The sequence below is a fragment of the Diplotaxodon limnothrissa genome, linkage group LG19, assembly GCF_057381915.1.
Source record: "Diplotaxodon limnothrissa isolate DT_005_m linkage group LG19, D_limnothrissa_male_GT1.1, whole genome shotgun sequence".
NCBI classification, from domain to species: domain Eukaryota; kingdom Metazoa; phylum Chordata; class Actinopteri; order Cichliformes; family Cichlidae; genus Diplotaxodon; species Diplotaxodon limnothrissa.
Window position 1 is genome coordinate 22,014,270 of NC_140614.1, and position 22,633 is coordinate 22,036,902.

Consider the following 22,633-nt stretch of genomic DNA (forward strand, 5'->3'; position numbering starts at 1 on the left):
TTACATCAATTTACTCCAGGTCTCCATCGGTCCTAGTAGTTTGCAGTTGCTGTTGTGCCAGAAAGGCATGTTGCACCATGAGAAGAAGGTATGCGAGTGGTTATTAATCTCCCTAGGAGGCATATTGCTAGCATCTGGAAGAAACTGTCAATGCCTTTTGTCTGCTTCACAGGCAAAAATGATGCTATTAATGATTCAACTGTTTCTTTGTTTTTTACTATTCTTATTAATAAAGGGGAAAAATATTCAGATTGGACCAAAAACAAACAAACAAACAAACAAAAGAAATCCAAGCGATGATCACAGTTAGTTATTTTAATAACATACCTACATTATCATTGCTTCTGTAGAATGTCTCATACCACTACAGAGCGCTGTTATAACAAAATAAAAATATGTACATACACTATATACTTCTGCTGTATTTTTGTAACTTTTAGGAAAAGCCAACCTGGATTTGTAAGTGAGTCATTACTTTATTTATCCGGCTGTTGAGATCAATGGTGTGCATCTGCTCTGCACCTACTGATGATGTCAGTAAAGTTTCTGTAATCCTTTCCTGACATCATCCTAATCCTTTTTCCCTCTTTCCACTTTCATCCCCCCTTTGTCCTCCTCTCCGTTGATCCCTGGCTTGCTCTTTGTCTCTCAATTTCCTTGTGTTTTTATACCTAATCTCTTACCCAGACTCATCTTTCCCATCCTTTCCCCTCTCTTTGCACTCTGTCTTTTAGTGTCTCTCTTTCTTCCTATAAAATCTGCCCGTCGCCTGGTCCCCTCCCCCCATCATTTTCCCTTATTCCTCTTCTTCCTGCTGTCCGTTGTGCTCCGTCTGACTGTTCTCGGTAATCAAACACAGTCGGTCAGACACAGACGGGATGTGAGGTCAGACGAGAATAGGAAGTTATGGTGCGTGGGCAGTGGCAAAAACAGAAGAGAGAGGAACAGTAAGGACACAGGAGGGTGTGGAGTAACACCGAGTAGAGGTTCCGTTTCAGATTTCAGCTGTCAGCATCATCTCCTGGTTCATCTCGGTATTAAACACTTAACCAGATGGACTCGCCAACGACCGCCAGTCATAACACTCAGTGGTGAGGTAAAGAAGTAGTGTTTTTCAAACGTTATTACACGTCTTCTGAAATATTAAATAAGTTCTCTTCTTATGTCAGAAGTTGAATTTGTTGAGACCACCTCTTAACTTTATGCTCTTGGTTACATGAGACCAGTACTGTAAATGTGGGGCAAAATCACTGAGCAGGCCATACTCCTGTCTTTTTTTCACTCAACGGCTGATCCGATAAGCTGGGTCAGCCTGTTTGATGGAGCTCTTCATGTCTGGAGCTGTGCTGTAATTCCATAAAAGAGAAAAAGTTCGGTTTTGTCCCAATGGAAGAATGGAAAGATAAGTGTATGTATAAAAAAAGGAGAGAAAAGAGCACTAATGAGCTAATGTGTCTAGCAGTGCATCTGTTGAACTCTATCCGTGCTGCCAGCCCCAACACACACATGTACAAACAGTAGCTTAAACTTCCCCCCCACTGCCCATCAGCAATCTCCTGTGACCTAATACTGAGACGCACACACACAGTCTCTCTTTTGCTCTTGCCCTTTTTTTCTCACACACAGGGAGGGCAAGTAGAGGTTGTGCTTCCATGACATCACTGTTGCCATGACTCATAAGTGTACCCCAGGCACATTAAGGCGCTCTCCTCCATAACCCGTCAGAGGAACCGACATACATGCACACACACACATGCACACTCCATCATTTGTGCCAAATATACATCGATCTTTGAAACCCAAACTGCGTTTTACACAAATATACTGCGCTTGTGTGTAAGGTCTCCATTCACGTGCATGCACGCATGCTTGCATGTTTGACAGTTTCCTCGCTCCTGTAGCACGAGCATCAATCAATCTTGGTTTCATGCAGGTCTAGCTGTTGCTTACCTTCACGCAAAGATTCATAGAGACATCCTGTGTGATCTCGAGTGGTCACACTGAAATGGAGAAAACAGATTCCCTTCAATCAGGAAAAACCTCAACTTCGGGGATCACACGGGGTGGGGGTGGGCGGCAGCGGTGGGGGAGTGGGAAGTTCCCACACGTGTGCGCACACATTCACTTGCGCTCACCCTCATAACAACCTCGAGCATCTACTAAATCACCTTTACATGTGTCGGTGGACCAGTTTTTATATGCATGTGTTTATGCTGCTCACTTTCAAAGAGGCTGTGCAGAACCAGTGACACACTCAGAAGGGACAGTAAAAACAACAGCTCCACTCACACCCTGAAATGCTTTCTAAGTAGCCTTTATCTTCATGTGGGTTACAAATATTCTCATTATAATTATTTTGAACAGATTATATTTGAGAAATGAAAGAAGTCATTGAAAAATGTTTCCCGCTATCTGTTAGAGACAGCTTCATATTCTAGGTCAAAATCGAAACTTTGATTTGTAATAGATGAAAAACTGCAAAATCTCAGTTCTAATAAATGGGAAATGTGCTTTTGTGATTTTTGCTTAATAAACGATTGAATGAATAATTGATTGTCAAAATAGCTACATGTGAAATGTCTAATTCTAAGCTTCAGAATTACTTTTCATATGAATATCACATGTCACTTCCAAGCTAAATCTGCTTAACTGCGTTTTAAAGAATGCACGAAACACAGTCATCATATACACATGTATTCAGTAGAAGTCGCGCAATAAAGTCAACAAACTGGGCTGCAACAACAGCCAAACTGATGTCAGACCTTCCTGGGAACAATTACTCACAGATGTAGATATAGTTGATGTGAAAATGGTGCATCATAATGATTAGAATTATTATTTCTATGAACTGTTTAATCTGAAAACCATCATCAGTTTTTATGTACAAAGCAGAGTAGCCATTGTGGAATATGAGTCATGTTTATTTATTTATTTATTTGTTTGTTTTGGTGATCCCCATATTGTTTCATAGGTCAGAAATTTATGAGTAATCCTTTCTGTGGAATGCATTTAGGTTTTTCCTCTCCTCCTCCCCAACAGCTGTGTAACGACTTGATGAGATGAAATAGGCACTTACTGAAGAAAACAAGTGTTGCATCACACACCATTTGGCAACAGAATTTCTAAAGAATTGATGGGGGTTTTTTATTTTATTTTGGGCTATTTTTGTTTCATTTTTCCACAGATGGTTGAATTATTTGCTGGACTGAAAATGCCACAGAAAACATTACAGTTGATTAGGGAATGCAAATGCTTTTTGGTGACATTTTCAACCTTAATTCCCCCGTTTAAACGCAAACCTTGGCCGACCTTGTGTAATAATGAGCCCTCGATTTCTACATTTGACAGTACCGGTAACATCTGGGAGCTGAAAATGTTCTCATTGTCTCATTTTCAGCCATGCAGCCAATGTGGATGTGATTTGAAAGTTAGAATTTTCACTGGCAATCAAACTCACATTAAGAAAGGTAGAAACAGTTTTCATAGATTGTAATTATGGCCTGACATGTGGGGGAAAATGCCCTTGGGAATTCTCACCCCAGTTTATACACAGAGCCTCTCTTTTATGATGGAATATTTATTATGTCATTCTTGATAATTACTGTCTTTTTTTGTCTGTCTTTCTCCTCAGATCATGATTCAGAGGGGAAGCGTGTTCAAGACATGCTGTCTGCAATCGAAAAACCACAGGTTGGCATACCTCTTCCCACAACTGCACGCACACACACATTCAAACCGCTCTCATCAATCACTTCCCTGTCCGATGCAGTCACAGCTGGCTTAAGCAGTGATGACTTTTCCGTATGTTTATTTGGTCTCTTTGAGTCACATGAAAATGAAATGCTTACGTTTAGAATAATATCTATACTGACTTGTATATGCAGCACATTCCTCATTTTCAATGTTTTTTGGGGGGCTTGAGCAGCAGGGAGAGTAATTATAATTTACGCTGTGCTAATGCTGGCCACCTGAGGGCAGCATCTGCTCACCCAAGCTGCACACTCTGTAATAGCTTTTTTCCTTCCCTGAGGGGAATGTGATTGAATGAATGAGCTGCTTCCGTGCAGACATGGTTTACTAGAGAGGAACTGCTCATTCCAAGTTAAAACAGTTTGGTCAGCATGCTGTGCAAGCGGCCCATTTAACATCTTTGAGTTTACGCCGCGGCTTGAGACTGTGACAACTGAGTGATGATACAAAGAGGATATTTAGTATAACTACAGATGGAGATGCTGAGAAATACATGAAATAGATTTTTGATTGATGTCCAGTAGTAGTGATTTATCTATGCTTAAAACCTCAGATAACTTATAAACTGATCAAGTTTATTATAGTTGAGAATGAGAAGTAATACAATTCGGAGGTTTCCTTGTGACACTGTCTATTTTTTCAGTGCCGATGCATGATGCATGTTCGATGTCCTATAACTTAAAGCGTTTATGATGAATGCAGTAGTCTGTTGCAAATGTACACATAGAGTTATATAAACAGCATAAATTCACCTGGATGGATTCAGCTTTTTTTCAAACAGGCATTTAAACCACAAGATGTTGTGGTTTAAAATATTTAAAAAGGACTACTATTGGTAACATTGTATGCAAATCCAACAGTCATTTGTACAGTGGCTTTTAACTACCTGTTATTGACTTCACTAGCAATGCGGCTATAACTATGTGTATTCCTTTGTGTCCTGAAGGTTTCCAATATTCAGGCACGGACTGCACGGCTGTCCTGGGCCCCCCCAGCAGGGCTGGTGAACAGGCATAGTAACGGGATACCTGTGTCTTGCTCCTATGAGGTATCTCTCTCAGATAAGGGAAGAGATGGGAAATATCGCCTCATATACAGGTAGGAAACTTAGAAGTTGGGGGGAAAAAATACAGCGTCCAAATTTAATCCTTAAGGTCATCCAAAGGACACTGGTGACTTTGTATGTCTTGTCTGTGTTTCAGTGGTGAAGAATTGGAGTATCATCTGAAAGATCTCAGGCCAGCTACAGACTACCACGTACGGTAAGGCCTCAATCCTTTTAATATTAACTACTTGTGTGTTGCAGCGTATGGGGGTCCAGGAATCCCTGAAATGTTGGATAAAAACATCCTTTAACTGTTTGTTTCGTTTGTCTTTCTGTATCAGGGTGTCGGCAATGTACAATTTGGTTCGAGGCTCGTGTTCAGAGGCCGGCTCGTTTACCACAGAATCCACGGTCCCTGATGTCCCGTCACCACCAAAACTCACAAATCGTGCCAAGACCAGCCTCACCCTACAGTGGAAGGTACAGCTACTGACATCTTCTTGTCCAGATACTCCTCCATGAAGTATTTTCACTCCCAAGAAACATCACAGTGATTTGTCATTGTGACACATTTAATGATATTTTAAATTAAATATATTACAACTCCGATGCGTTAATAGTTTGAGTGCATCAGCCGTGCAGCACCGACAAGTAGTTGCACAACTCTGTTAGAATGCACCCCTGTGTCCTCTCTGACCTGTTATTTTAGTATTTTTTTATATCCTTGCACACTGTCATTCATAAAGAGTAACATCAGTCACCCAGACAGGATATAAGGCCAATCATAAAAACACAGCCGGTATTCTGTCTGTCTCATTGTCAGAGTCTTTTATCCTTAGCTAATCTCTCAATCTCTCTCTTCTCTCTTCTCTGCTTCCCTCGGTCCATTTCACTGTCACCCATAGCCCCCGGGTGACAACGGATCCAAAATTACAAACTACCTGCTCGAGTGGGATGAGGTAAGTCTGTCATCTGTCATGCTCTACCCTTACCTCAAAGCAGCACTTACACCTATCACCAGTGTCCCTAAACACATGTCAACATTGGGCTCTTCAGACAAGATGGAATAAAACTGTGAATTATGCTCTTGCAATGAATGTCTGGCTTTTCTTCCCATCTTCTATTTATACTTCTTTACTTTGTCGTGCTATTTTTTTCTTCACATTTAACATTTTGTTGTAGGTGAGCTTATCAATCCTAATGTCCGTTCTTGTCTTTATGTCTTTTCTGTATACGTCTTCTCTGCAGGGAAAGAAGAACAGCGTTTTCAGACAATGTTACTTTGGGAACCAGAGGCACCATAAGGTCACACGACTCTACCCCGCCTGTGACTACACATTCAGGTTGGCTGCACACAACGACATAGGCAGAAGGTAAAGTTCTGTTATTGAATGTGTATATATACGTTTTATATACGCACACCTGCATGAATACAGTGTCATGGGAGGCATATTGCATGTTTCTTTGTTGTTGTTCTTCATTGTATACCACTATGGCAGCAGGCAAGCACCGAACTGCTATTCTCCATGTAACATCAGTTACATACAGAAGAATAGACTTCCTCTTTTCCCATTTCCCTCTATTTCCACTCTTCTCTTGCCTCCTCTTGTCATTATAGCGTGGACCATCTCGCCTGCAGTTATCAGGGTGAAAGGGAGCAGAGAGGTCATAGAGGGGACTGAGAGTGAGGGAGGAGATATTAGCTCTGTGAACGAACTCAAAACAGCTTTAATGCATCCTTCAGTTTGGCAGATTTGAAGCTGGGTTACTTGCTTTTATTCTAACTTGAATATTTTTCCCCCCACTACAAATCATCCATCCTCCCTATGCGCTCCTTTTTTCTCTGTTTAACATCCTCTTCGGAACTCATATAACGTCTTCACTCCCAACGCCACGCACCTCTGTGATTAATCACCAATGCACTTCTGTCAGTGTCCTTTTCCTTTTCATTTTCGCTGATTTTTCTCCACCTTTCACTTTGAAAAATATTCATGTCTCCATCTCAGCTGAAATTGAAACCCATGGCAATCATTTCTTCAGCGTTTTGAAGGAAAGCTTAAAATGGAAATTTCTTTTTCGGCAGTGGCTTCAGTTCAGAGGTGGTGTATATCACCATGGGCACCCTGCCTGCTCTGCCTCTGGCACCACGGCTTGTCAGGGCAGGGGTGTCCTGGGTGACCCTGGAGTGGGGGCGTCCTGAGGGCAGTCCCAATGTGGAGCAGCTCAAATACACACTTGAGATCCAGGAGGACAACAGCGTGAGTACCGTCCATGTACAAAAACATTTGTAACTTTTATTTTTCTTTACATTAAAAATAGACCTCAAAGACTCTAGAACATCTTTTGTCTGTTTGTTAGTTTGTGCCCAGTTTACGAGTTTTATAAATCAGCATCAGGGTGTGTTGTACTACAGCAGTCAGTCAACCGAAGACTAAAAGATCTCAGTTTGAAAGTTATGGATATACACATGAAAATAACAAATGAAAAAGACAGTATAAAGGAATATCGAAGCTTATATTCATAATCTCATGAAAAAGATTTAGGGTAAGTGCCACTGATGCACAGCCGTAAATCCAAATATGCAATACAGACATAAACTCTGAGCATGTACAGCAGGGGCCCCCGATCCCAGTCCACGAGGGCCGGTATCCCTGCAGGTTTTAGATGTGTCCTTGATCCATCACAGCTGATTTAAATGGATAAATTACCTTCTCAACATGTCTTGAAGTTCTCCAGAGGCCTGGTAATGAACTAATCATGTGATTCAGGTGTGTTGACCCAGGGTGAGATCTAAAACCTGCAGGGACACCGGCCCTCGTGGACTGGGATTGGGGACCCCCGATGTACAGCATTCTTTGTTTACAGCATTTTCTACAACATTTTTCCACACCTGCCTAAAACCTTTGCACAGTACTGTACATATAAACCACACTATATGTTCCCACAGGTTCTCTGCTCTCTTTCTACTGTATCCATATATATATCTATATACAATAAAATGTGAGCTAAAAGTCAGCATTTATTGCATCCATAAACTCAATAATTTATGCCGATCCTAATGCACCCTGAGAGAATCAAACACTGTACCTCCCACAGGGAACAGACTTTCATCCAAAGTACACTGGAGAAAACTTGAGCTGTACTGTACAAGGCCTGAAGAGGAGTACACAGTATAAATTCAGGGTAAGCATTTGTGTTTTGGTTTCTGCACTTGTGTCCCACTTGTTGAAAATCAGAAGCTTTTTTACTAAGAGAGAATATGCAAAATATGTCATTTTGGCTATAGTTTAACGAGTTGTCTAACACTGCAAATCACTAACCATTTGTCAAGTACACAACATTCAGCTGTGGTTTTTGTGCCTGTTCATAATTTGAGGACATTGTACAAATCTATCAAAATCCTCTTGCGCGTACCTCACCAGGTGAGTTTGTGTTTATTTTGGGTTTTTCTACCTTGCCTCATGCACATTGTTTGATAAAGCTTTGCATCTTCGAAAACACAAAACACATGAATACACACAAAGAATCAAGTCTTTCTGCTGTCCCTGTGCTATCCATCTGGTGTAGACATAATGTAACAAAGCAAAATTATCTATTGGATGTAGCGACAGAATTAGATAATAGAAAAGAGAAGAAGGCAGAGAAGCCAAAACAACAACACGTGAAGGGGCAGAGACTAATGGCTCCTATTTATCACGACAATTGATTTAAGTTTTCAGAAATTCTTTTGTGTGTCTCTGCTTGGCTTGCTGTGGCTCTTTTCTCAGTTTTCCACTCTGTCTATATTCTTTTCGCCTTTTCTTCTTTCCTCTTTTTCTCTTCCCCTTCGTTTCATCCTTTATCTACTTTTTGGATTTTTCTGACTAGTATTAGACAAATTTAAGTAAAAAGAGAAAGGAAAGCAGGGAGAATGGGAGCAGTGATGATGTGCAGCAAAGGGCCTTGGGTTGGAATTGAACCCAGGCTAGTACAGTTTGGCCTTGCAGCATGCAGTCGCCTGTTCAATCACTGAGCCTAATTTAGGCCTTTCTATCAACCTATTCTCGATTTCTGATCTCCCACTACACTCTTTGTCTTTTTACCTTTGTTACGTGCTCTGTGTCTCTAATTGTCCCTTCTGTCCACCTCTCTTCCTGCAGCTCATAGCATCAAACATGGAGGGAAAGAGCAGTCCAAGTGAAGTTTTGGTTTGCACCACCAATCCAGACAAACCGGGCCCTCCATCTGCACCCTGTGTCACAGAGGCAACACCCTATGGATTTACTGTCACATGGGGTAAAGAGGCACACATCCATGCGCATATATCATATCATATACATACAGATACTCATTGAGATGCTTTCATACAAAATTGATTTGGTACAGACTTTTCAGCATTATCCAAGCCAAGACTACATGTGTGCAAGTTGACTTGATCCAGATCAAACTGAATCCTGACACTGTTTGCTGTTAGTGTGTTTCACACTTTCAGAAGAATTGCAAAAATACATAAGACTGCAACAGATAGATTTTTTTGGTATTGATATTAATGTCCCAGAGAAAATAATTTAGCTAACTAAAGTAACTAAAATAATAACAATTATTTTCTACATGTTGTCTCCTGCGAATTGGAATATTGTTTATGTGCAATAATATTCCAAACTAAAATCAGTTCATCAATTGTTTTGACAGATCCTCCAATGGACAATGGGGGATCTGAAGCTCTTACGTACCTGCTTGAGATCATCTCAGAGGGATGTTCTGAAGGTACCTGTGTTATATCTGTCTGTCACTGTATCTATTCAAACATACCATGAAAGATTTTCCAGCATCTTAGGACAGACCTTTTTCTCTTCGTGTGCTGTTTAACTTTTCTCAACTACCAGCCTAAAAAAAATAGAAGCCATAATTGAGTCTTTCTTAGCATCAAATTAAGATATTGAAGCACACAGCGTTGCTCACACCTGCCCTACAGGAAACCTAATCTTGTCTAGTTCCTTTCAATCTATAGTAAAAGATTGCTGTTGAGTGTCAGTGTACAGAAGAAGAGAATATCAAAAGCCTTTGTTCTTTTGTCAATAGAATCGACCTAAAAAGTCATCTGGATGATTTTATCTAGCTTGTATTTACACTGTCCTGTGATATCAAGACAGGCTTTTTAAAACCTTTTTCTTCTTAAAAAGATGTGGTCATTGAAACGAATGACTCTGCCATATTAGGTTTATTCAAACTTCACTTTTAGGTACATTCAGTCTGTAGAGATAACATAGTATTATGCATTACAGAAACACAATACACTTCTGCTAGGAAATTTACGCTGTGATGTAAACAAGGCCTATATTTGCACGGCATAGTGCTGCTTCACAGGGAGAGTATTATATTTCACAGGCATACGCAATCCATCAACAGCAGAACAGAAACAAAGCGTTGTCAGTGGGATTCTGTTTCTGGAAACTGCAGAAATACGTACAAAACAGCAGCTGATTATGTGTATGTGCTTTAGTGTAATTCCTTGTTTTGTGTGTGTGTGTGTGTGTGTGCAGCAAACCAATGGGAAGTAGCGTACAGTGGTCCGGCAACACAGTGTGTGTGTGAGCGACTGAGACCAGGGACCGTTTATCACCTACGTGTGTGTAGTATCACCACCGGAGGACACAGCCCAGTAAGATTCACATACATGCATGCATACACAAATTTCAGCAATACACACACACACATAGATATACATATATATACATACATATGTTTCTTTTTTCTTTAAGGCAATGGGGGCAGTTTCAGGCCCATCTAAGTTCAGTTGTGTGTTTTTGCACGTCCAATAATAAATTGTAGTCAATTTTTTTGAGTGAGTGTTGTAAACTGTCAGTCTGAGGTTACACTAATATGTACAGTTGTATGTCATCTGCATAACAATAATACAAAAATAGCAATATTCTATAATCTAAGTTAAAAAAAAAAAAAGTCTGTTTGATAGGAGAGGTCCAAGAATAAAGCCCTGAGGAACTCCACAAACTTTTTGTTCATTCAACTCCATAGGTACCAAGGGACATGAAGTACCCGCTCACTAAATATGATGGGAATTTCAAAAGATATTTTGCACTGAAAAATATAGTTGTTGTTGTCAAACAATCTTTTCAGTAATCTTTCCTAAAATTATACATGTACACCAATAATTAAGCCTATCTGTAATTGTCTTTTGTACCTTTTATTTTTTGCTCTTTAAGTGCACTGGTAGTGTTCCAGTCCGTACATTAAGTGTCCCACCAGGGCCCTGCCAGCCGCCAAGGATTGTCGGTAAAGCCAAACACAAGGAGGTGCAGTTAGAATGGGGTGAGTTCAGGCATACACGCACCCTGTTTACTTTTATTTACTAGAATATATTCGAATTATTTTCGTATAAGGCAGCTAAATCACCTTCTGGCCGTTTAATATGTTTCCCTGGCCAATTCTAATGTAAGTCGAGTCAACCACATTTCAGCCTAATTGAGCCCTAATTTAGCTCATTAAATGCCTAACCTAGCCTCATATTTGACTTAACTCTCCTAATGTCAGCCTATTATTGTAGATTAGTACTGTTATCTCTTGGCAGGAAAAGGTCTTCCAGCCTGCCATGCTGAGGAAGTTCTTTCTTTTACCAGTTTAATACAGCTGGTCATGTCTCTAATCAGCTCACATTCAGGCACTGCTGCAGCTGCAATTACTGGCTCGAGCTGAAGGTCAAACATAAAGTATTGGAGGGTTTTCCCCACTGTCACCATTATTTATTACTTTTGTCTTTCTGCAAGCAGAGAATAGCACCAGGTTTATGGGGAAAAACCCCTAGAAAGTATTCAAAATATACCCTGTGTATTAATCTGTAAGCAGTATAAAAAGCTTGTGAAATACTGAATACATCATTAAGAATTTATGTGTAACAAGATATCGTGACATATGTATTGTGTATTTTCATCACAATTCATGTATTGTGGTTAGTTTCACTGTAAATGTTTCTTCTTATCGCTCTCTCTTATTTGATCTTCTTAGACTCCCCTGAGGGAGTGTGTGAGGAGTGTGTGTACAGTCTGGAGATGAGTGAGGGAGACGCCAAGCCAACGGAGGTGTATCATGGCTCGGAGCTACAGTGCACTGTCGCTAGTTTGCTTCCTGGTGCAACATATAGCTTCAGACTGAGGGCTGCCAATGAGGCTGGGGTAAGAAACTGTCTGGCTTTTCAAAGCAAGAGTGTGATCAATAATAAAAATGAAAATAAATAAATGAAAGCCATGACGATCTGGTAATTCACCAGGCTAGACCATAAAACTTATTAAAGAACAACAGAAAAGCGTAGCTGAAACCTTTTGAAGCTTGATCCAGCCACTTTAATAGGTCAGCCTATAAAAGAAGGGATGTTTTATAACAGCTAAGCATGAAATATTGAATTAAATAGCATTTGTTTACTTATGGCTTTGAAATTTGCTCTGCATATTGAGCACACAAACTTGGGAGCTCTTAATACACATCCAATATTAAGCAACAAGCAGAAAATTCAACTTAAAACCGTAGGTGTAGACACAGACACTGAGTAGTTGGATCAGTGTCCCCTAGAAAATTAACTTAATATTATAAGATTTGATTGTTTTGATTATCCGGTCACCTGAAAGTGAATTAGATGGCGCCAAAACCTCAGCACTGTTGCTTATTGAACAAGATGACTGTGTCTATATTTCACAGCTTTTCAGTTTGGGATTAGAATTTGATTTTCAGCTTTTGTAAACTTTTTACTGTCTAAATGATTCAACTTTCTCATTTATTTTGTGTCAATCGATCTGTGTCTCCCTTAGTACGGACCATACTCTGAGCCTACAGAGGTGACGACTGCAGCGGGTCCTCCTGCGCAGTGTGGAGTTCCCATAATCACACTCACCAGTAACACCTGTGTAACACTCAACTGGGAGGTGAGGCAAACCAAAAACACAGCTGCATTTATCAAAGGAAATAAACAGTGTATGGAAGGAACAAAAAACAGACAAGCAAATATAAAAAGACAGGCCACATTTTTTAACACTGCTAAAGAGCTCTAGCTCCCTTTTACTGTTTAAAATAAAAAAAAGTAGTAAAGTCATCTTTTGGGCCTTTTGGTGTTGCTTAGCAGGCTCATTCCTTCTTAAGAATATACCAGCTTGCTGATTTGGCCACTCCTAAAGTTTTTTTCCTATCACTTTAAAGGGTATCTTTTTTTGTTTTTCAGACTAATAGTCACATTCATCATTTTTTGGTCCCCATACTCCACATATTCCACTGAAAATATACCAAATGAAGGTTGCACACTTTTGATTTATATACCTAATTTGTCATTGGAAAATTAAGGAACAGGCCTCACCTGGCCAGTAACTATGCAACCATGGTATAACTATCAGACTATGCATGGTTATAATGGCTTTAATTTCTAAACAGTTAATGCTGTACTTTTGTTAAAACCTTTGAATTTAGTCTGCACTTTAATCAGATCTTGATCATTTGATTTCAAATCTGCTGTGGTGATTTACCAAGGTTAAATGACAATAAATGTGGGTCCAAATACTTACCTACCTCAATAGACTTAAGTTTAGATGGAAAAAAAAAAATCTTGTTTTTCATTTTGGGTTTGCAAAACAAGACCTGAATCCATTAACTTTCAGGTATATGTTAATTCCATTGAGCTGATTTTGTGTTTCTATTGCAGAGCCCTGAGGGTTCGGGTACAGACATCTCTGAATATCGTTTGGAGTGGGCGAGGGAAGATGAACCCATGGAGCTCATCTACTGCGGATCTGCCACGCAGTGTGAACTGTCAGATTTGACACCTGCCACAAATTACTGCTGCAGGCTACAGGTAGTGCACACACTACTAGATATCCCTACAGTGGATTTAGATGAACATAGACAGGCATACAACATTCACTTTTGTTGAAGCCATGCATAGTTAAACTGACAATGAGAAAAGAAGAACGTACTAGTTTATGGAACATAAGCACTTCCAGAAACAAAAGAAATAACTGAATTGTGAGCGCGACAAAAATTCAGCCTGGAAACATGAAACCAAGATGCTGCAACACAAACACTCAGACTCCAGGGAAAGATTAATGGTCATTGATTCAGTTTGTATTCTGACCCTCAATGTGGTGCATAAATAAGTGCCGTCTTTCTCCTTCTCCTTCTGTTTGTCTAACTCTCTCCCTTACTCCCTTTCTGTCTTGTACCCTCTGAAGCTATGAATCCAATAACAACATGCTTTATGGCTCACATCTCTATAGGACTATTTATAATCGGTTAATAGTTAATAGGTTGACAATCCAAGGTCAACCTACCATCCTAATAATTGCTTTTCTACATGTATGTGATTTCTCTTTGTCTCTGTGCACTAGAAGTGTACGCCTGTGTGTTCATATCTGTACACCTTAAGAAGATTGCAGGAATGGATCACACCAGAGGCGCTGACTTGGTTGAAGTCTGTGTGACTCCATACGTTCTATACCTGAATGAACTTGTACTGGTTCATCTTCTGTAGCAGTGTTTCAAATCTGCACAACCTGACACGCACTTGTTTTATGAGAATGCTTTGAATGGGGGGACGCCAACGTAAGGATAAGTTAAATCAGTTTCTATGTGTTTTTCTAGCCTCTGCAAAATGAATTTGACAGCTGAGGATAAATCCAAGAAACTACTGAAGTATAACTTTTCTTGCTGGACCCAGAGTTATCTAGATAGTTTAATGCTGAGATAAACCGTCAAGGATTTATATATAAGTGCACATTGTAGATTCCTTCTCCTTGGTATCTACTCGTGAATGGTGCTTGGCTGTTTTTGGAAAGTGGCTACAGTGCATTTTTACAAGAAAACAAACACTGCTCATCTGCTTGGATTTGCTAAGTACATTTAATCCATGAATGTTGCTTTTTACATGTAACTATTACAAGGCTCAAAAATGGATGGAAGGAAGCAATTTATCTACATTTTTTATTTTTAGTTCAAGCTTTCCGAATGGACAAGATGTATATAAAATACCAATTTTGTCCTTCCTTCCTCCTCTCGAAGTCTGTAAGAGGCAATGAAGGTGACTATTACAACGAGCGATTGAAAGGCATTTAATAGTGGATACTTGAGCTGAATATTAATGTGTTTGACAGCACAAGTAAAGGATTAATGCTCTTTCAAACTAATTTGAATTCATGTCTTTCTGCTAGTTTTCTTGTCTATTCAGTTTTCTATATCAGTCCCTCCCATTTAACGTTGTCTTGCTCTTTGTCCTGTGCTTATTAATAAATCCCTTCATATTTATCTTCTTCCCTTCTTATTGTTAACCATCATCTGTCTGCCTTGGTTTTAGTCTTCACTTATCCCTTTCTTTTTATCCCTCTCCTCACCTCTGTTCTATCACCGGGATCCTCTATCTCAGCACTATCAATCACAGCAGTTTCCCCCCCTCTTCAATCTCTCTCACCCCCTCTGTGTTTCTGTGTCTCCCACTCAGGCGGTCAATCAGGCAGGTGCTGGTCCATATAGTGAGCAGAGCAGTTTCCAGACCCCAGCTACAAATCCTGACCAGGTATCATCCCTTACCCCCCTGGATCTCCCGACCTCCTCAGAGACAGGCCACTCCCCGTCTACCTGCCTCCACCTGAAGTGGGAGGAGCCAAACTGTAACGGGGCCGAGATTACCTCCTACGTCATCACCCTGGACGACCAAACCATCACTGTGGATTCACGGACAACTCACCTTGTCACAGGCCTGCAGCCAGACAGTGAATACAGGTAATGATAGCTAAACCAAAGCATTTATGCTTGTGTGTGGTGCATTACATGTTAATTACCGTGTGGTTGTGTCCCATTTTTTCATATGCGGTGCCAGCCCATAGAAAGAAATAAAATGCTGGTGCAAACATATTTGGCGCTCTAATTTTTCCACTTCTTTGTACCTTCCCTCACATCAGTTCCAATAGTTTCATTGATATCCTTCTACGAATTTGCTAATATTTATAATTCGTTATAGTGATCCTATAATTATCTATTATACTGGGGGGATGATTGCTATTTTATCACTGATGAATTCAAAAATCACAGCAGAAAAGCAGTGAGAATAGAGGACAGTTAGATTTGTCGGGAGGTCAACATCAAGTTATGTTGGAGATTACGGCATTGGGTTCAGAGGGGTTTACAGTTATGTCTTAGGCTATGATGTAAATTTCCCACTGAAGCATAAATTGGGTGTAAGAAGCGGGTTCATTAGCTCATTTTACACAATCTGTCTCCTTTGGCCATTTGGAGAATGCAGGTTTTACAGCTTCTGCATTGGCTTCTTTTCATACAGACAAGCAGGCTACATCTATTTTTTTATACACATTCTGTATTTAAATAGGGGTAAAATGTTTGATGATTGCATGAGCTTGGATCTCAAACATGTACTCAAGTAGCAGTAAACAGCCCCTTAATCATCTTTATGCACAGCGTTGTTGTGATCCCGCTTGTCTGTGATTGCTTGTAAGTGTGTTTGTGAGCATGCATATGATTGTGCAGCAAGTTCTTTGAATTCTAATTAAAAAAGACAAACAGGGAGAGGTTATCCAAGGTAAGGTGACATGTGCAGAGGCAGGGTGATCTCGCACCATTGTTTTCATTCTGAGGTTGTTTTTGACCCGGTGTCACTGTGCTCTGTTGCATAATGGCTGCCAGTGAGACAGAACATGTGTGAGCCCGTGCGTGTGTTTGTGTGCATTTGAGAGAATCTGTGGGAGTTTTTGTGTGTCCAAATAGCTATAATTCTGGTTGTTATTTACGACAGGAATTGTACTTCAGATATTCTTTGACTGTGTGGCCTTGTAAAGGACCACAGTAAACATTTATGTGTTTTTGTGGCTGTTTGTGTGTGTGCGCACCCACATTTGTACAATTTTTTTTGCAGCTTGGAGGTTAAACACACTATTGTTATGTATTAGTATTTAGACTTCAGTTTTTGTTCTAAACCGATGAAAAAGGAAACATATGTTTGCTTTTTAAAACAAAGAAATTCGTTTTTAGTTTTTTCCCGCCAACAATACAATACGCTAAATTATAAAACATTAAATATAGTTACATTAAATATTTGTAAATTAAATATCTATATAGATTTAAGATGACTTGCATTTTCTGTCAATGGAGTTTAAAATATTTCCTTCAAAATACAAGATTTGAAAATCTTTCCTGCATCTTTGCCCCAAATAAATAACAAAACCATATTAAAGTAAAAAGAAAACCCCAAAGAAAACCCTTAAGTGTATACTTGTGGTCTAGTCATCAATGACAGAATACACATTAAGTAAAGCTGCAGTGCAAAGAAGGTGCATTCTGTATTATCAACAATGTCAACCTTAACTTCAAGTAAAGGAGAGAGTTCAATTTGTCCTCTAAAATTAGATGTGTATTTTCACTTTAGTGATTTTCTTGGAGTCATTGAGGTGAGATTTAAATAATTTACCAGTCAGAGGTTCTTGCACTGGTGAAATTATAGTCTCAAGATTATTCAATTACTTGTCCCCTAGTTTTTTTCTCTTGACAGTGTAAAAAAAATAAATCATAAATTAAAAATAAATAAATAAACTGCATCTGTTCTGAGCCTAAGATGAAAGTTTGTTAAGGTACAACACGAAGAGGTTGCCTGTCCATCACAGGGCTAACAAATAAACATTCACGTTCACTCTCATCATATCTAAATGTAGCCCCACCTATCATCAAAAGCTAAGCCTTATCTTTACGTTGTTCACAATCTCTTATTATCTTTTATCCATATCCTTAATTATCCACTGGATAGATACATGTTGCCCTTTACCTCACAGACACAAACACAAAAATGTTTACCTAAGCTGCATGAATTATAATGAAAGGTTGCAGTTACAAAGAATCAGTGGTTAAATGTCAGAAGAAGGATACCAACTAGCTGAGGACCTCTGATATTGATGCTAATAAGCTGATCAGACACTGACAGAAAAACCGCGAAGAACAGAGGGGGGGCTTCCTGGAAGAAAGGCGGCAGGGGAGTTTGAAAAACAGAAATCCATTTCTCCCAATTCTCTTTAATTAGCAGCTGTGTGTGTCTTTGTGTCCAGTTGAGTCCATATATTTTTGGCATACGAGTTCAAATGCATGTGCTTAAAATGATGTTTCTCTGTCATTTATAATCTTTATAATTATGTTTTAGGGAATACATTGTAGTATTTAAGTTCTCTCTTTAGCACAAATAGTCTAAAACACCCTGTAGCAGTGATAGCAGTTACCTAACTTGGTACACATTTAGGGAAAATGTGGACCAGGAAGTCTGACAAATTTAAGGCTTATCATGCAGAGTACGTAGGAGAATGGTAACAGGCAAAAGGATCCACAAACATCCAAGGTCAAAGCTAATATACCACATTAGTGTCCAGCATTGGACAGATAGGTCTGCAAATACATGGAGAGCATTCAAGGTTGCATGGTACAGCACTTTCACGGTCACGTACTTTGGCTTGTGATCTTAAATCAGTGCACACATGCTCAAGTAAAATTTAAATGCTGGCTTGTTTGGCTCTCATCTCTAGAGACATTTCCACAAAAATCCAATCAATATAAGATGATAAATAATAAAATAATAACAAACATTTTTACAGTGCAATATTCAACAAATAAATTCTATCTCTTTCTCGCTCTCTCCCATGATTTTTAGTGTGCAGATCCAGGCAGTGAATGCCATTGGCTCCAGTCCCAACAGTTTACCACTGATCGTGAGGACACGCCCTCTCCCGCCACCGCCGCCCCCACTCGAATGCTCAGCGGCTGGCCCTCAAAGCCTGAAGCTCAAGTGGGGCGAAAACACCAGCCACACACGTGCTCTGCTTGCTGATGACATGGTCTACACACTACAGATGGAGGACAAGAACCACAGGTGGAGTATACATGGACCAGTTTATACTGCTCCATCATCATTGTTTACTTGAGGGAATGGGCTGAGTCCAGCTTATTTAAACAACACATTAAAATCTTGGACTTGAAGCTTATATTTACCCATTTATAAACAAAAAGTGGAACACCGAATTAACCTACTAATCCTGTCTCTATGACAGCAATAGACAGAACGATAGTCTGCATTTATCTATGGAACCTCATGTGTAACAAGGGATTGAAACTATGATGTTGCCCTCAGAGGACTTCTCACCCTATAACTAGTCAATTGATCAAATTAGAACCCAGGTTAAAAATATGCACATCATTGAGAAGAACACACAAATACTAGGAGGACAAAACCAGAGCAGCTGAGGGGAGCCGAGGGAGTGTGTGCATTTAACATTAAAGGTACTTGTGGGGATCTGTGCCTTTTCCTCTGTGTGCAGTAACTAGATGTACCTGGGAGTAGTCATGTTGAGTGGAGCTGGACACAGCAGGGATGCAGCCCCCAACAATCAAGCCTTCATTGAATTGACTGGTCAGACAGCAGCGATAAAAAGAGAAATGGAAAGATAGTGTTAGCAGACTGAGGAGGAGAGGATGGAAAATAATCATGGACAGGGAGTCAAATACACATCTGGGGGCAAAAAAAGTTCAGGAGGAGGGAATTTTTGCAAGTAGCTAGAGCTAAGAGTATCTGTAATGCATCGCACCAGCCCGTCTGCCCAACTGTCAGTTTGTTTAGCTCCCTCCTTTATCCTTCTGGTTGGCCCTTATCAGTGTTTGAATTAAGGGTTGGCTGTATCAAGCTGGCACCTTGACACCCTTGGAATGGGTACCATAACTGACAGATGGGTCCCTAACTGGCAGGCTGTGGTCTGTTAGCTTCTGTGACACACATACACATAAACAAACATAGAGGTATGCGATCGCTCTCTGCCATACCAAATGCAAACAGCTTTCACAGTTTTGTTTACCCTTTTCTAACTGCCACAGTAATGTTTGTGCATATTTATGTACATTTTTCTTTCTTTGTAATCACGCTTGGATGCAGTTAGGTATATTATGCATGTGTCTGTATGCACCCGATGAAGTTATAGGAGTTGGAGTATTAAACATAGTTGGCAACTAAACTCAAGGTTAATTTGTCTTTTTTTTCCCCAAGTGTTTATGCTGTAGACTTAGGGATGAGGAGTGGCTCATTTAAATGAAAGAATGTGTATGTGTTAGTCCCCATAGGGAAAATACTTTTCTGCATTTAACCCATTCACCCAGTGAGGCAGTGGGCAGCCACCAGTGCAGCTCTCGGGGAGCAGTGTGTGGGGAGGGTACCTTGCGATCACTGGCATCTATATTTTAAATGTGTTTTTAAAAAAAGGTGGTATAAGTGGTTAGTGGTGCATCACAGTTTCTTGTACACTGTGTATTTGTGTGCAAAGGCATATAAAATTAAGAATGGACGTAGAAGATTTACAGGGCACTCCTCCTACGCTGCTCTGCTTTCCCCTTTTCTTTCTCATCACGCTCTGTTAAAATGAATTAGAAGGGTTTTTATTTTTTAGTATGAGTTAGCCATGGCAACCAGAAGCTTCACTGCTGACATAATAAGCGAGATTGGAAGGGCACATTGAAAGCAGGGAACTAATGAAATCTTGAAGTATTTAGCTTTGTAAACAAACATATTGAATAGCCAGCAATAATCTGTGCAAATATCATTTCTGATATTACACTTATGTTTTTGACCTTGACTCCTCCCCTCCTCTGTCTCTTGCTGTCCTCTGATTTAATTCATGTTTATTAATCGGGGTTTATTGTTAGACAGGTGACTGCGAATGTGGAGATTCTGACAATGAATGTGTGCTTCCTTTCAGGAATTATTTCCCCTGCATTGGCATTTTTTACCCTTCCTTTATTTTTCAGTAAACCCAAGCATTCCTCTATTTTATGATGATAAAGAAAGTGTTCTCCGGTTCCCATTATTGTTGCCATTATTTATTTCTCATCCTTGTACCTTCCCATCCTCCTTTCCCTTGCTTGCTCAGACTAATTTTTCTTTTTCTTATCTCCCTGTTTGCAGACTTGTTGCTCATGCGCTGTCCTCCCTGAGTCAGGGCTTTTTATTTTCACTTGTTTCCTGTGCTCCATTCATTTCTCCCTCTTCTCATCCATGTTACCCACTGACATGCCTTGTGTCAAATCTGAGAGTTGCAAGAATGTCATGACAACACGGGGCAGTGTAGTTCAAGGGCTTTATTCTTCTTACACGATGACGTCTGCAGTAGAACAATAACAGATTGTTTCATTACATTCTGACCTCTCTCATCCTGCCCTCTGCTCTGCCATGTTGTAGTTAATTGGTCAGCTTTTGGTCAGCACCAGGGCAATTCATCTCATTAACTATGTCCTAGTGATTTTTTTGTGCAAGGGTATTTATTGTTTGTTTGTGCTGTGCTAAATGTTAATTATTTTGATATCTTACCATTTATGTCTGGTCGACTGCGAAGAGGTCATAGCTCCTGATGATGGAAAAGTTAATGCATTAGTTGTTTGTTTTTTTTAAGCCATGCAGTTGATCGCTGCACGTGTTAACTGTATGGCCCACCAGTAAGGCCAAGGTTTAATAACATCATATATCAGCCAGAGAAACACATCACTTCTGTAGTGCAGCTACATAAAGAGCTCATCTGGAGTTATAGCTTTCCACTAAACCGTGACCTCTCTCCTCTCCTCTTTGTCTCGCACTCTCTTTTCTCTCTTCAACATTATCATCATCTCCTTTAATTCTCAATCACCTATCCTTCTGCTTTAACTTCTCTCTCCCTTGCATCCTCCTGCGACTTTACTCTTCTATTACTGCCTCTTCTCTTGTTCATTAACCATTTCCCTTTGTCTTTCTTTTCTCATTCCTCTGCTTCATGGCTTCCTTTGCCACCTAGACATTTACCTTATTTTGCTGCAAAGCTGATTGCTGAGATAAATAACCCCTCTTCGGCTCACATTCACTTATCTCCCAGACTTTTCCTGCTTTTATCTCTCCCACTCCATGAATCTGTCCATCGAGCCAGCCAGGAATGCTTTTGGTGCTCATTTTCATCAGATTTGTGACTATAGCCTGCCACTGTTTGTCCTGCGTGTTCATCAATCATCTCTATCTTTTTTTTTAAGGTGCTTTCTTTTCTTCTGCTGCTCCTCTTGCTTTTCAAGGTCCCCACATTTTATTTCTGAAGTTAATCTTACCTCAGGTTAACATATAATTGTGTTAAAATATTCACATTCACCGCTGAGCTGCTCATCATTTTTCTTGTGACGCCTGCTGTGCTGAGTTAAACTATATCAAGTCACAAACATGGTCTATCAGTCCTTATAACTAAGTTAGTGATTAGTGGGTATCTAAGTGTTTGTGCCTTACTTTTTACTGTTCTTGTTTGACCGTGCTCTGCAATAAGATGGCAACATGATCAGGCTGTAACCTGCCTCAGCCGTATTGACAGCTGGGATCGGCTCCAGCCCCCAACGACCTTGAATTAGATGGATAGATGGATGGATGTTTAACCATGTTTTTCTCTATTATCATAACTCTTCCCTTCTTATACCCATTCATAACACCATCACCTTCACTTCCCTTCACCATTTCTCCTTTATCTCTGATGGAGTGATCCTTCATGCCTAGGCCTGTCAGTGCTCCCTCTGTCACATTGAACCGTCCTTCCTTTTTAAAAAAATTTTTTAGATTTACATCTTATTGTTTATTTCTCCTTCTTCATTATGTTCCCTGTTTAGGTTTGTGACAATCTACCGTGGTCCCAGCCACACCTACAAGGTTCAGCGATTGACCGAGTCCAGCAGCTACAGCTTCAGAATACAGGCCATCAGTGATGCTGGGGAGGGTCCTTTTTCTGACACGCATACGTTCTGCACCACCAAGTCTATACCCCCTGCCCTGAAAGGTAA

The 22,633-nt window shown here is 40.0% G+C and overlaps 1 protein-coding gene across 1 annotated transcript in view; it reads left to right on the plus strand.

Moving 5' to 3' along the window:
• fndc3ba (fibronectin type III domain containing 3Ba) overlaps positions 1-22,633 on the plus strand; it is an 85,534-nt gene that overhangs the window by 54,178 nt on the left and 8,723 nt on the right. The window contains exons 8-25 of the mRNA XM_085343154.1: positions 3,632-3,690; positions 4,697-4,848; positions 4,953-5,012; positions 5,137-5,275; positions 5,701-5,754; positions 6,044-6,168; positions 6,879-7,053; positions 7,892-7,978; positions 8,935-9,070; positions 9,467-9,541; positions 10,318-10,436; positions 10,999-11,104; positions 11,798-11,964; positions 12,595-12,708; positions 13,476-13,625; positions 15,264-15,544; positions 18,465-18,683; positions 22,463-22,629. Of these exons, the coding sequence (XP_085199280.1) occupies positions 3,632-3,690; positions 4,697-4,848; positions 4,953-5,012; positions 5,137-5,275; positions 5,701-5,754; positions 6,044-6,168; positions 6,879-7,053; positions 7,892-7,978; positions 8,935-9,070; positions 9,467-9,541; positions 10,318-10,436; positions 10,999-11,104; positions 11,798-11,964; positions 12,595-12,708; positions 13,476-13,625; positions 15,264-15,544; positions 18,465-18,683; positions 22,463-22,629 (2,385 nt within the window). The remainder of the gene's footprint in view (positions 1-3,631; positions 3,691-4,696; positions 4,849-4,952; positions 5,013-5,136; positions 5,276-5,700; positions 5,755-6,043; positions 6,169-6,878; positions 7,054-7,891; positions 7,979-8,934; positions 9,071-9,466; positions 9,542-10,317; positions 10,437-10,998; positions 11,105-11,797; positions 11,965-12,594; positions 12,709-13,475; positions 13,626-15,263; positions 15,545-18,464; positions 18,684-22,462; positions 22,630-22,633) is intronic.